Here is a 15,327-nt window from a genome sequence, read left to right as displayed (position 1 = left end):
GGCTCTGCATCATGTTGCTGCAAGTAACTAGAGAAAGTTACTAGACATTGGATGTTAGATTATATAGTAAATTCATTCAATGGCCAAAGAAGTTTCACTTATAATCTGATAGGGAGTGTGGATCACAAAAAAATAGCATACTGTCCAAATCTGCCATTTGTCATACACCAAACAGTCACAGCAACAGGTGCTTAGAAAAACAGCAGCAAAAACAGTTGCTTCAGTGCAAACAGCACTAATAGTGGTAGACTTACGTTACCGAACCAGGTGCACTTTTTATAATCTAAGCTATTCTGTAGTTCCACGATTGCTTCTTTTGGTCTAGTAGTTCTGGGTGCATGCAGCAATGTATGGCACCTTGCAAGATTAATCTAATAATGTCTGCAAAACTTCTCCTGGATTCTATCTTATAAACTGCAGATTCTGGGGCAGCAGCACTATGATCAACTTTTTGCCCCCCAACCACTTTTGTGTCTGATGAAGATTTCTGAGTTCGTTCATGACCTTGTAACATTGTGGTTGGTCCAAATAAAGACATTATCATAATGTGGCTTTGGGGTATGATCCTAGCTGGCATTGATCAGAAAACAGCATTACAAGTCAGACAATTCACCTCGTATCAGTAATATATCATAATTCCTTCTCAGTGTACCAACTTTAAAAGAAGTCCATTATGTTTGAACTGAAGAGCGGGGCCTTCTCTGTGGTGGTGCCTCAACTGTAGGAAGGCATTCTGAAGATGGTATGCCAGGCACAGGCATACATTATTTGTGCATCAGGTTAAAATCATTTAATTTCCTCAGGCATTGTTTATTATATTTTTAGCTGGTTGAATGGTTTTGCTCCTTTTGATTTTATGCATTTCTTAATTCATTCATTCATACACACATCCCCTAGCTTTCCACCTGACAGTTATTATGTTTCTGTAATTCTGAAATTACTTTGACCCTGAAATCTGTTTTTGGATGAAGGGCATTTTATACATCAATTAAAATTAAAATATATCATCACAACAAATGAGAGACCTTTGCAACAGGACATATCTGAAAAAGGTTACCAACCTGGTCAAATCCTCAATGTCTACCAGCATAGCATCCTGTTCTGTGTGCAATTCATCCCGAATTAGCAGCAGTTGCACCAATTCTTCATTCAAGCCTGACAGCCGAAAAAAGAAAAAGAGTGTTTAAGTTCAGTTAGCCACAGTTCTCCCCATGCCTAACATTTTGGAATCTGTTAGTCACCATGGTACAACATGGCGATCACTCCAAGAAACAGAAGGGTATTTGGCTTGGCATATAAATAAGGGAGGCTATGAAGTAATGGAACAAGAACAATGGCCAGTATTGTTAAAAACAAACGTTAGCAAAAAATAAAATAAAAATCAACATGACACTACTGTAGATCTCATGAGAGAACCAAGGATGACTTCCCAAAGCAGAATGCACTCTTTAAACTCTTTAACTTAGGAACCAACCCATGGAACTTCTGGAATTTTTCTGGTTGTGGTTGGTGATGGAAAATCCTCAAAACTGGGTGTGATCTACCAAGGCTGAACTTGCATCAACACATTGGCAGGGAAATAAGCTTGACTGTCTATGATGTCAGCCTGTTTCTACAGAGGCAAGAAAGCAGTAGGTGCTCCTACTGCAACAGCTACCAATGGTGCCAGGAAGTGCCATTGTGTTGTGTGCCCATTCGACACCAGAGGAATAAAACCCCTGCTTTCTGTGCTGTCATTAGTGATGGTGAGGTTGGTGGGTACCAGGGACAGGGACTTCTCAATGGCAGCCCCACAATGGTGCAATTCACTTCCCTGGTATTTCACTAAGTCCTCATTCTGCGAGTCTTTAGACTTGGGTCATAGGACTTTTATCCCACAATCCTTTTCAGTATTGATTTTAGGAAGGTTGTTGTATATTGCAAACAAATTATTTGCATTTATAGTGTACAGCTGTATATCACTTTGGGATGATTTTTATTCTGAAAGGCAGGTTATATATAAGCAAACAAGCAGATTTTTAAAATACAAGCACTAACTCGAGAACCAAAACTCATGAAATGCATGTCACTTACCCAATGCTCTCCTTAAAAAATTAAACTAAGCCAAGTCATGGTGGAACTGATTTATCGGTGTTTTCTAGCAGGTCCACTGATTTTCTAACATCCTAGCAGCAATTCCAAAGTAGCAGACAGCACTAACAGACTTCAGGGGAGAATTATTCACATTTGGCTGAGCATAGCTCACAGGTGCCTAGGCAAAGAGCCACACTGCAGCTGCTTTGACTAATTTGATTAATAAGCACACATTGACATGGACCATGGAGTGATGTGCTAATTTCTTTTTATTTAGAGCCTCTTCTGTCCGTAATGAATTAATTCGTATCACTGAAAAGCATAGCAGTACTTTGGCTCTAAAAAGGACAAGGGAAAAAAAAGAGTCCAGTGGAAGGACTGCTCCCAGATATAAATACTTTAGTATGGCCTGAATATTGCTAAGGGCCGAAGTCGTCTACTTGTGCCTTTGCACAAGATGTACTGGAAGAGAGCTGGAAACGTGGGTATCTCATGCTTCCTCTTCTCTACACAGTTCCAGGTATTGTGCAAAGCTGGAAGACACGTACAACCAACCATGGCATGCAAAAGGCATCCACTGCTCTTTTTGTGTGCAAGATGCATGGCTTCCTATCTCCCCATTTCTGCAAAAGCACTCTAAATAGTAAAACTAAAGAGAGAACTCATACTCCTATGCTATTGTTTCAAGGATTGCTGAAAAGAGAGAGACATGCAAAGGGCCTCCTTCTTCCTCAGCATTAGATTACTGAATAATAGCCATTCCTGACCTAAAGTCTGATGCTCAAAAGTCACTTCCAGATACGTGATTTCTCTTCTCCATATCTAAGATGAAAAGTACAAGAAATACAACGTGCCACGAACTTGTTGTTGTTGTTGTTGTTGTTGTTGTTCAGTCGTTCAGTCGTGTCCGACTCTTCGTGACCCCATGGACCAGAGCACACCAGGCACGCCTATCCTTCACTGCCTCCCGCAGTTTGGCTAAACTCATGTTAGTAGCTTCGAGAACACTGTCCAACCATCTCATCCTCTGTCGTCCCCTTCTCCTTGTGCCCTCCATCTTTCCCAACATCAGGGTCTTTTCTAGGGAGTCTTCTCTTCTCATGAGGTGGCCAAAGTACTGGAGCCTCAACTTCAGGATCTGTCCTTCTAGTGAGCACTCAGGGCCGATTTCCTTGAGAATGGATAGGTTTGATCTTCTTGCAGTCCATGGGACTCTCAAGAGTCTCCTCCAGCACCATAATTCAAAAGCATCAATTCTTCGGCGATCAGCCTTCTTGATGGTCCAGCTCTCACTTCCGTACATTACTACTGGGAAAACCATAGCTTTAACTATACGGACCTTTGTCGGCAAGGTGATGTCTTTGCTTTTTAAGATGCTGTCTAGGTTTGTCACGAGCTAGCACTGAATAAAAAGCCCAATATGTTTTGATTTAAAACTTGCTTTGGGGGCAATGGCCCCCAATGTTATCTGAAGAGAAAATGTTGGCATTGAAGATATTTCCCTCTAGTACAGTGGTACCTTGGTTTTAGAACAGCTTAGTTTATGAACAACTTGGATGAAGAACGCTGCAAACCCAGAAGTAGGTGTTTTGGTTTGTGAACTTTAACTTGGAAGCAGAGTGTGTTCCGTTTGTAAATTGAGTCCCCTGCTGCTATGGGAAAGCACGCCTTGGTTTAAGAACGCTTTGGTTTAAGAAAGGACTTCCAGAACGGATTAAGTTCGTAAACCAAGGTACCACTGTATTGGAGATGGCATAATCCTAGGAGGATTGGATCATACATATACTGAGTCAGATCACTGATCCATCTAGGTCCATATTATCCACACTGACCAGCAGTAGCTCACCAGGATTTCAAACAGGGGGTCTCTTCCAGCCCTACCTAGAGATGCCAGGGATTGAACCTGGGACCTTCTGCATGCAAAGCAAATGCTCTACCACTGAACTACAGTCCTTCCTTGGTTCAATGTTGGTGTCAGCTCTCACATGCAATAGAACAGTTTCTATTCGCTTAAGCCGAGGTGGCACAAATAGTGAAAGGACATAATACCAAGGGAGAAGACTTACTTTCTATCTGTGAATGTAGATCATTGACTATCACCTGTAGCTGCCCAATCGTCATATCTCTCAGATCTGTGGGCTTTAAGCTTCTTTTCATCAAGCATTCACTTATATGAGGCATATGTGGCAGCTAAAAAGAACGACAAGAACACTTTAGGCCACCGTCATGGCCAGCAACAACGACAAAAAGGAACTTCTGTCAGCATATTTTCTAATGTATTAGCAATAATAGCTAATGATGGTAACCTACTATATATTAAGCACCTTGAACATTAGTCATTAGGCACTGAATGCATAAAATTTATCAAGTTTAGATACCACATACTGTACTAAGATTTTATAAATGCTATACTCTAACAAAGAAAAACAGCAACTTTATTTTCCCTGCATGATCTGAATCAAATATATTAAATAAATATGCACCACTTTTAAAACTCATTTTTTACATCTCAGGTGGAGCTACAAGCTTTCCCAAATTCCAAAGAGCTTTATTGCAACTGGGGCAACTTTCCACGGCTAGAAACAACTGGCAGGCATTGATCTTCTTCTACGAGATACTTACAAGGTCAGCTACGGGAGATTTTTTCCTGTTTTGCTTTTCCACCTCTACTTGCATTTTGGCCATTGGTTTTGCCATTGCTAAGGCCATTTTGGCTTCAGCTTGAAGTTTCTTTTGTCTCGAGAGAAAATCCATGTCATCTAGGGATTCAGATTCCTCTTCAGTAGTGTCTCTGTCAGAATAGGAAGAGCTCTGCTTGCTCTAGAAAAAAAGGCACAAGATATATACAATCAGGCTTGTCTAATTCAGCGGCTAGCAACTTAATCAATGAATTAAAACAATAAACATTAGATCTAGCCTTAATGTGAATGGCATGAACCAGAACTAAACCAGCCCTCTGCCAAAATTGTGTTTAGATTCTAGGGTTAAACCTATGGCACCCCTGGTTAAAAGGACACCAGATGTCTGAGCTGGGAAAGAATTCTGCCTGAGACATTAGAGAACTGCTACAAGTCTAAGCAGATGGTATAGATCTGAAAGGATCCCTGTGATGCAACACAAAATTTATATCCGCCTACTGCGACTGACACCATTCTTCACCTGCTGATGGCGTTGCAGTTCAACCATACCTGGAGGGCACTAGGTCTAAGAATTATAGCCACTTGCCTAATTAACTGGCCAGTGCTAAACAGCCACTTGTCCCATAATATTTTAGGGTTGCCATATTTTGAAGAGCAAAAAAGAGGACACTTTACCCATGAAAAAGAGGGTGTGTCCTGGAAAAAGAGGACATATGGCAACCAATGTTCTTAGGGCACACAACTCAGGCACATAGGTTATCCATAAAATGGTGGTGAGGGATCCGGCCTTGGGCAGCAACATCATCCCTTCCCATACATATAACCTGCAGTACGAACTGAGGCCTACGCTTCTCATTATAGGTTAGGCACATAAATAGCCTACGCTCCAAGCTCTTGTGAAAGGGCAGTCCTTCTTTTTAACAAGCGGGGAATAAACAAGTGTGGCACAATGTCATGATATCAGAATTACTTACTTTTGTGTTACCTATATCTTTCTTAGTACTGTTTTGGCTGCCAGTATTGCCTTTGAAGTGTATAATCTTCTTTGACGTGTATAATATTGCTTTGACAGTTGTAGTATTTCGTTCTTTTTTTAATGTGTTTTAAAATATAATAAAGGTTAATTTTTTTAAAAAACTAGAAAAAACCTGGAATTTGGTGCACATTTCCTGACATTTGTCAAGGGATCAAGACCTTCTGTGAGACTGAAACTCACCATGGGAGACAAAGGTGTATCCAGACTTGTTTCGGTCTTGCTGTCATCAGCATCACTATCTTTGTCACTTCCACTGTCATTTACAAAACAAATCTGTAAATTCATCCCACTTTGTAACCTTGAACAGAGAAAAAAAGAGGGAGAGGGAAAGAGAGATTGGATTATCACTTCCTGCAATGACACAAAATGCACTTCGGCTCTTGTTGTCGGATTCTTCTAGAAAGTTTTGCCATTTCTGCATACTCCATCAATGTTAATTGCTAATCTTCCTTCATTTGAATTGTTTCTTTTTTCTATCTCTGGGCATAAATCATTCGGGCAGCTGTAGTAGCATGCATAAATAATTTTTTTTGTGCTCTTTGGGTACCTATCCACCAATTACACCTAAAAGAAAAGCTTCTGGTTTTCTTAACAAAAGTTATCTTCAACATTTTTTTTCAACTTATTACAAATCATTTCCCAGAAGGCTTTTGCTACCTTACATGACTACCACATATGGAAAAAGGTACCCTCCTTCTCTTTACATTTCCAACAGGTATCTGATTCTGACGTATACATTTACTGGGAGTTCAATACCATCCCCTATGTTTCCTTTTCTCTGCTGGTCTCTAGAAAACAGTTTGTACATGCTTGAGTAACATGTTTACCATTGCTTGAGCTTTATATAAATTACAGTTGAACAGGCTAAAGAGAAAAAAAGTTGGGTTATGTATGAGAGTTTATCATTACAACATAATGAGATGACCCAAATTTAGCAATGTTTAGCAAATAAATTTCCAAGCTGTAACTGTGCTAGATTTGAAAGGGTGGGGAGATAGAGAGAGAGCAAGCACTCTGAGAAACTCGGGGATCTTGACCCACCTTCTGCCTAATGCAGCTTTACATTATTTTAGAGAAAATGCAATTAGCTGCCGTTGCCTGTGTCCAAAACAGTAATTTTTCATTCACCTGATTAGCTCTGAGTGCTCTCGTGCAGAATGGCTGCAATCAAATTCAAAAGGGCCTTCTTCACACCCAGATAACTTACCGTTGGTTTTTTTTGTACACTGTTGAGAAAACCCCCCACAAAATCTCTTGTGCATGACTGGCCAGGAATGGCCTCCGCAATTAAAAAGAAGAAGAAGCAGCAGCTGAAGCATTTAAAAACCACTCAGAAGATATTTTCTAGTACTCTGTGCCTAATAGCATTATTGGTTATCAATGCCTGCTAAAAATGTTGATCTAGGCAAGCCTACCCAGACTTACCATTTTATTATGTACATTTGTTTTAAAAATACATTGGTTTTTATCTACAGTTTAGCAATTCTATTATGTCTGTTTTAAAAGTCTGTTTCTATTGCTTTTAAAAAATGAATACTTTATACCATTTCACATAAACCACTAAGATTTTAATTATTTAAGCAGAATATAAATCTTGACAAACAAACAAACAAACAAATGTATCACCTGTAAAATTGGAACTAAATAAATGAATAAAATCAGAATACCTGGAAAATCAATTCTATACAAATATGCTACCTAGCTTCAACCGGAATTCATTTAGAAGACACCAGTCTTCTGGCACATAAGGAAGGCTTCTGTGAAGCAACCTCTGCTCCTTGGATGTGAACATCATCTTGGCATTCATTCAACTCCTCACTGTCTCCTCCTCAGTCAAATACCCTCAAGATCTCCCAAAGTGTGTCAATCAAAAGGCTTTATTTAACAAGAGCACATGCCATAAATCTGCACACACACCCTCTTTAAAAACCCCACCACAATAATTACATGCTCCTTACCATATGGCCTTTCCTTACCATCTCATTGTTTTTATTGACAACCTGCTCCCCTTGCCCTAAAGGTAAAGGTGAAGGGACTCCTGACAGTTAAGCCCAATCGCAAACGACTCTGGGGTTGTGGTGCTCATCTCGCTTTACAGGTCGAGGGAGCCGACGTTTGTCCGCTTCCGCAGACAGTTTTTCTGGGTCATGTGGCCAGCATGACTAAGCCGCTTCTGGCCAAGCCAGAGCAACACATGGAAATGCCATTTACCTTCCTGCCAGAGTGGTACCTATTTATCTACTTGCACTGCATGCTTTCAAACTGCTAGGTTGGCAGGAGCTGGGACCGAACAATGGGAGCTCACCCCATCGCAGGGATTCGAACCGCCAACCTTCCAATCAGCAACTCCAAGAAGCACAGTGGTTTAAACCACAGCGCCACCAGTGTCCCTACTGGCTCCTTGCCCTACTGGCCATATATTCTTTGACTGAAAGCTTTGGGAGCTGGTGAATCCACCCTCTTCACAAATTTATGCTGGACACCCATGTGGACCACTTTTGAGAGCTGCAGAAACCTCATGGCATAAAGTGATTTGAATGCAATTCATTTTAAGAACAGAACGGTTGGTTGTAATTTAGGAGAACTTCAAACAGCCTGCAAAAACCAGCAGTATTCTGTGTTGTGTATGTTTCTTCTTTCTAAAGTTTGTTCTTATGCTTGTGGAGCATTGCTAGGAACAGCATTTTGCCATAATGATTAAATACTGAGGGAGGCAATATCTCTTCCCAATCCGGCTCATATATGTGGGGAGGAATGAGGCCACAGCTACACTCGCACCAAGCCAATGCACCTGCCCTGTTTCTGATGCTCCTGCAGGTTGATGTGGGGCCACCACATCCGAGGCTTCTTAGGAATTGGAATTGTCCAGTCTGGCCCTCAGGTGACTTTATGGGTCCCAATGATAAAGCAAATGTTGAGTGTAACAGAAAGACCGCTCTGAGCATTGTTCAGAGATGAAACTTTTCAGTTAACATGGTTTCATGATAGACACACAAAAATCATTTATTGCATTAGCACTGTACTGCCAATTTTAATTGCTGTACACTGAGTACTATTTTAGGCAAAGGCAGGATAGACATTTCCTTAAGGGAAGACCAATAACAGTCCTACTCAACAGCGCTATCCCCCAAAGAACCAGGGCTCTAGGCTGTGTTACTTGAACTTAAGCTCCACTGAGGTAAGTGGAACTAAACACACCTATTATTTAAAGCATTTAAAACCCTGTTCTTCAGCCAAAAAAAGGGTTATAAAGATCAGTCATAAGACAGTCCCCTGTCTTCAGCTTTACAGTCTAAAAGACAGGACACAGAAGAGAAAGGGATCAGGAGGAAGAGGAAGAAAGCAAACTCAGGCACTACTTCTTAGTTGCAAAGTGCTAATTAAGATATAAATTTTAAGATATGAATTTTAGTCAATTAAACAACCATTTAAATTTGTGTAGAGTTGCCTACAGGTAAAACAGTATATCTGAAGTAAGAAGTAACTTTTCTGATGATATGATGGTTACCACCTGCAGTTTTTATAAGCATTTTTTTTTTAAAAAAATGATTAATCTGGCTGAAGAATCAGTTAACCACTGTAACTCTGTTGTTGTTGTTGTTGTTGTTATAAAAAAACCCACCATTTATAAATAGGCCCATCGCCTGATTTAAAAAATCCTAAAGTCATATGAGTTTTAGTCAATTAAACCTACATAAATGTGCAGGTGAGATGATTCTCAAATGTATCAGGGCAGACATCACAGGCTGTTTATTATCTTTAATACAAGTGTGTGTGTGTGTGTGTGTGTGTGTGTGTGTGTGTCTCCAGATGTCAAGAAGAGCAATTCCTTCCTGTCTAAAAAGGGGGAATGTCTCTTCTAAGATGATTCATGAAGCTGAGCAAGGATGCAGGTTGTGTGTGTGTCGTGGTTCCAGGATGTTTTTCAGAACAGAAGCAATGATATGATCTGCCAGAGCACCAGGATACTCCTTGCTCTGGCAAGTGAATGAGGTGATAAAGAGATTTTCAAGTTTGTTTGGGACAGATTAAGTCAGGAAGTTGAGACAAACCTCCCTAGACCCATGGAAACATCTGGAGAGACCGATTGGACCAGAGTTTTCAGTATGCATTTTAAACTGGTTCTAAGTCGCGGTTCTAGTTTTAAGCTGCTGTTATGCCTTTTCCCAAGAAATGACAAGATGAGCTGACATGGTTGGTGTTTATTGTGTTTTTAAATTGTGTTTATTATATGTTAAAAAGCAATAAAATGCATTATAAAGAGAGGAAGAAAAAAAAACCAACAGAAACCACCCAGTGCCAGTGGATTGTCCAAAGCTGAAAAGCAGTGCCTTTGGCCCTCTGTGCTCGCTTAAATCAGCAGGCAATACTTTAACAACCTATTTACTGGTATAATGTACATAATGGTTCCTTTATTCTAAAATCGAACATGATCTCAGCCACAAGGTGGCCTGTAGCACTTTCCTGCAACTTTAGGCATCCTTTTATCATAAATAAGGAATGGGTTGTAATGGAAGCCACATGCACATTAAAGGATTAAATCTAAAATTCACCAATCATCCAGTTATTTGTGCATACAGAGAGCACCTGCTAAAGCATTATATTAACTTGTGCACAAGGCAGGGAGAAGAGATTATTTTTTAAAGCGTCCTTTCGATGATGCATTTGGCTGGTCTCTCTAGTCAGAAACAATTCTTCCATAAAGGTGTTTATTGTGATTGCGGTGATGTTATGCTTCTGGCCATCTGGACTTCTATTCAGCCATCTCCCTTGACAAAATTCCTAAGCTGTGTAATGTCAAGCCATAAAAATGCTAACTGTGATTTATAGCCACCGAGACTCTGTAGACAATACAGAAGCATATGGGTCCCCCCCCCCTCCTCTGGACAAATATGGAATATCCATACAGCAACTGAGATTCACAGAAGAACCATTCCTAATTTGTTATTTCATTAAGAACTTGAAATATGATGATAAACAAAACATATCACCAGGCAGACAAGACATGTGTAACTAATAAACATGGGCTTTGATTCATGCTATTCCTCCTTTGCGCCCCCATCCCCAGGAGATTTAATCTTGTATTACTCTTCAGTGGAAATGGACAGTAAAATATTATTTTCCATTTACTTTAATGGCTCTTTGGATGCATTATTAATATGCAATATATAATGAATCATTGCATACTTACATTTTTACGCCATGTCTTTTTCTGCCGCACAAGACATTCAATGGGCTTTAGGCCTGAAGCATAAATTATAGCTACCTGGGGAAGGGTGTGATAACATATACTGTTCCTTTGCTTTATTCTAGCATTGTTTGCAAAGGGAAATAGATTAACTCCTTACTCCTTTGTGAGTCATAACCTCTGTTCCTAATGCCAGCACACACGTTATAGCGAAAATGTTGAGGAAATCACAGAGAGAGAGAAAACTAGGAGACAAACGCTGCAGTCCTATAGATACTTGCCACAGAGTAAGTACCATTGAGGGACCCAGGTGGCGCTGTGGGTTAAACCACAGAGTCTAGGGCTTGCTGATCAGAAGGCCGGCGGTTCGAATCCCTGCCACGGGGTGAGCTCCCGTTGCTTGGTCCCAGCTCCTGCTCACCTAGCAGTTCGAAAGCACATCAAAGTGCAAGTAGATAAATAGGGACTGCTCCGGCGGGAAGGTAAACAGCGTTTCCGTGCGCTGCTCTGGTTCGCCAGTAAGCGGCTTTGTCATGCTGGCCACATGACCCGGAAGCTGTCTGCGGACAAACGCCGGCTCCCTGGGCCTATAGAGCGAGATGAGCGCCGCAACCCCAGAGTCGGACACGACTGGACCTGATGGTCAGGGGTCCCTTTACCTTTACCATTTAAGTACCATTGAACTCAATAGGATTTTTTTCCTGAGTAGCCATGCATAGGACTATGCTGTAAGTTCCCATCCCATGCACATCAACTAGGCAGTGAGTACGCTGAACGTGGTAGGACTTATGTCCCAGTAGCCATACATATGATCAGAATCAGGGCCAGTCCTGAATATCTATCAGGCTGTGTATATTGACTTGAATGCTTAAACTGAGATGGAGGTACTGATGGCTACTGTACTATTAATAAAAGCTGAAGTTTTCTCTCCCCCCCTCTTTCCTTCCTGACTCTTGTTGTTAAACTTGCTATAAAAACCGGGGGTGGGGTGGGGGGAGCCAGAGTAAGAACCAGGCCTTCTTGTTCTTTGTTTTGCAAAGAACCTTGAAGATCGGAGGAAGAAAAACAGCAGATGACTTTCAATCAGTGCTAGGGCAGGAAGTCCACACTTGGCTGCCCTTGCCTCCTCAAGGAAATTGGACTTTTGGGTTCCTGTGCATGGAAAACAGACCCTTCCTGGGAACTCTGCCGGGCTGTGCCATTCAGAGACTATTTTGCCTGAGCCCATACCCTTGCAGGGGATCGATGAGTGTGGTTTTGGGGTGCAAAGAAAAGCCTAATCAGTGAAGCAGACAGGGCATTTGCATGTGTGAACTTGTGTCTGCTTGCATGAGAAATCCATGGGCCATATGTTTCCTGCTCTACCATGAACCTACGTCACGGAAGAGGAAGGGATCCCTACCAGAGCAGTATTTGACTGTGTTGCAAGCTTGTGGAGTGGGACTAATCTGGCCTGGCACATGATATCTTTGTTAGGTAGGGCAGGCTTAGGGTGTGACTGGCCCAAGGTCACTCAGGGATCATCATGGCTGAACATAGATATGAACAGGGGTCTTCCCAGCCTGCAATTTTGGAGATGGAAGGTGTGGCTTCAAGAGGAGGCAGGGCTGTCATGGTGAGTTCCTATGCGTCAAAAATTTACCACTATTCCATCATTGAGGAGCTATTACAACTGCTACTACTGGAAGGTAACAAAATTAGGTGCTTGAAACAATGAAGTTTTTCTGCGATGGTTGTGGCCACGTGCAGTGTGGTGGGTGATTAATACAATGTTTACCCCCCCCCCCAAATGCCACTTTAACTCAGCTTGTGTCCTCAAAGAAAAGTGGAGAGCTGAGCACCAAATATTTGGGGTGGGGAGGCACCCTTAGTCCAATTCTTACTATTGTCAACAAGGGATCATGGACTCTAATTTGGCCCTCAAAATGGAGAACGGGATGTTGAAAGAACTCTTGTCCTTTATCCTTCCAGATAATGCATTGCTTGTTTAAATAACCAGGAGCCACAAAATCCTTTTCCAGTGATAAACTGGAGAATGTATATTTTGATGAGTCTCCCACGGGCAATAACAGCTCACCACTGCATGCACAAATGCTCTTTGGTTTCTACATTTATGTTAAACATAAATTTCTGTTAGGACTGACCATTCACACACTTTTATTTATCATGCCTATATAAAAGTTTGGTTACCATTAAAGCGTTTACAGCTGCTGTGGCATTTGTCCGTGTTAAGCGCACAGTATTCAGAATTTTACAAGAAAGGCAAGAGACTGCATTTCACATAAAACTCAGTGTTCAATTCTCAGTTGTTCCTATGGAAGCAACCAGTTTTCAATACGGACCTGCATTTATGAAGGCAGAACCATGTTTACCATTAGCTATATTACAAAGTATAAAGTGCCTTCATATCTTCTCAAAGAATATACAATTATATGCCAGTCAGTGGCAGAGGAACCCTCTCCAGCACCTGGGGTGGGATGTTGAGGGGCGGGGCGAACTGCCCGGTGATGCATGTATGGCGTCTGTACAGAGTGCGCATGTGCGCCATTCCGTTTGGACTGCGCATGTGCGGCATCCTGTATGGAGTGCACACGCACAGCGCCGCGTATGGTTGCCATGCAAGAGGCAGCCCATACGGATGCCCATATGGACGACGCACAAGAGCGGCAGTCTGTACGGTCGCTGTGCGAGAGGCAGCCCATATGGATGCTGCGCGAGCGGCGCCCATACTGACTGCGTGCGCCCTCGGCTGTAGAGTGCTACAGCTGGGGGGGGGGGGAAGCAGGGGCCATCTTGTCACTCCCCGAGTGGCACCCGGGGCGGACTGCCCCCTCCGCCCCCCACTTCGTACGCCCCTGATGCCAGTGTAAGGTTTGGGTGGCTGTACCCAAATTTATGTCCTGGAGATCAGATGTTTGAAGGGAGGCAGTGCTGCTTCATAAAATTATTTGTATTTCTTTGTAATAACACTTGAAATCTCCCACTAAATCCAAATCTTTATTGCTTAGCCCAGGCATAGGCAAACTCGGCCCTCCGGATGTTTTGGGACCACAACTCCCATCATCCCTAGCTAACAGGACCAGTGGTCAGGGATGATGGGAGTTGCAGTCCCAAAACATCTGGAGGGCCGAGTTTGCCTATGCCTGGCTTAGCCAAAGGCAAACAATCATACAAATAGTACAAAAAGCGAGACGCCACTAAATATATGACTTTAACAAACGGAAAGCACGATGACTAGCCACTGGAATAGCCAAATAAACTCAGTTAAGTGCAGTGTGTAACTCGATGTAGACTTCAAAAGGCTTTTAAGTAGCACTGATAATTCAAACGGTATCCAGACTTAATGTGCTGAGTGCTTTTAAAATCTTTAAGCAGTTGAAGAAATGATTCATTGCAGATGTTACTGACGTTCCTTTAAATATTTATATCTTCACCTCTGCTGAGTTTGAGATGGCTTATGGAATAGTATATTAAACCATACCTTTCCCCAACACGTTTGAAAGGCACACAGAATGAAGTTCTGGGGAAATGACTGACAGTCACAGAAATGGAAGCAAGCATGACATTCACATACAACATTGGAAATGCACAGTACTGTTGGACAAACAGATGCCGGGGGGGGGGGGAAGAAAGAAGATGAGAAGCTTAGAAAATGTTGCTCAGACAGCTGAGGGGTTTCTCTTTGTAGTTAAATCACGAACGGACAGAACACTGAAGATAATGTCACAGTCTCAAAAGCCTGGACTTTATGATTTTATGCCACGCGGCATAACTCTATGATATTATGCCACATGGAAGCTATTAAAATGATAAATGTACACCGTGCCATTTTCACTCACCGAGAAGAAAGGCTTGGCTTTCCACTTTTACTACAGCTGGTATAAATTCCTGGGCCATCATCAAAGAAACTTCCAAGCGCCAGTTTTTGCCTGATAGACTCCCTCTCATTTTTTTGAGCCTGAAAAAAAACACACAACCAGAATAATTATTGTCAAACCGCTGACAGCAAACCACATTCCCGTAAACAGAACTTTAAAGTTAATCCAACATTTTCAGCACTCAGAGCTATAATTTGAGACAAGGAGATAAGAAGAAGAAGAGTTTGGATTTGATATCCCGCTTTATCACTACCCTAAGGAGTCTCAAAGCGGCTCACATTCTCCTTTCCCTTCCTCCCCCACAACAAACACTCTGTGAGGTGAGTGGGGCTGAGAGACTTCAGAGAAGTGTGACTAGCCCAAGGTCACCCAGCAGCTGCATGTGGAGGAGTGGAGACACGAACCTGGTTCCCCAGATTACGAGTCTACCGCTCCTAACCACTACACCACACTGGCTCTCTAAAAAAAGCACCAATGATATCATGTACCCTCTTGATTTGTTTCAAATAGAGA

General features: G+C 41.9%; 1 protein-coding gene and 1 non-coding gene across 9 annotated transcripts in view; both read right to left on the bottom strand.

The window, feature by feature from the left end:
• The window catches only part of LOC117047418 (schwannomin-interacting protein 1), a 365,411-nt gene that overhangs the window by 4,268 nt on the left and 345,816 nt on the right, over positions 1-15,327 (bottom strand). For all 8 annotated transcript variants that reach the window (XM_033150548.1, XM_033150549.1, XM_033150551.1 and 5 more), the window contains 5 exons: positions 14,776-14,894; positions 5,929-6,046; positions 4,696-4,893; positions 4,140-4,263; positions 1,062-1,155 (listed from right to left, as the gene is read on the bottom strand). In XM_033150548.1, coding sequence (XP_033006439.1) covers positions 1,062-1,155; positions 4,140-4,263; positions 4,696-4,893; positions 5,929-6,046; positions 14,776-14,894 — 653 coding nt within the window. The remainder of the gene's footprint in view (positions 1-1,061; positions 1,156-4,139; positions 4,264-4,695; positions 4,894-5,928; positions 6,047-14,775; positions 14,895-15,327) is intronic.
• TRNAA-UGC lies at positions 3,956-4,027 on the bottom strand. Its single transcript has one exon. It is a non-coding gene; the product is annotated as a tRNA-Ala (tRNA).

This window comes from Lacerta agilis, chromosome 5 (assembly GCF_009819535.1).
Source record: "Lacerta agilis isolate rLacAgi1 chromosome 5, rLacAgi1.pri, whole genome shotgun sequence".
NCBI lineage: Eukaryota > Metazoa > Chordata > Lepidosauria > Squamata > Lacertidae > Lacerta > Lacerta agilis.
The sequence above is the reverse complement of the archived record's forward strand: the minus strand, read 5'-3'. Positions and strand labels throughout refer to the sequence as shown.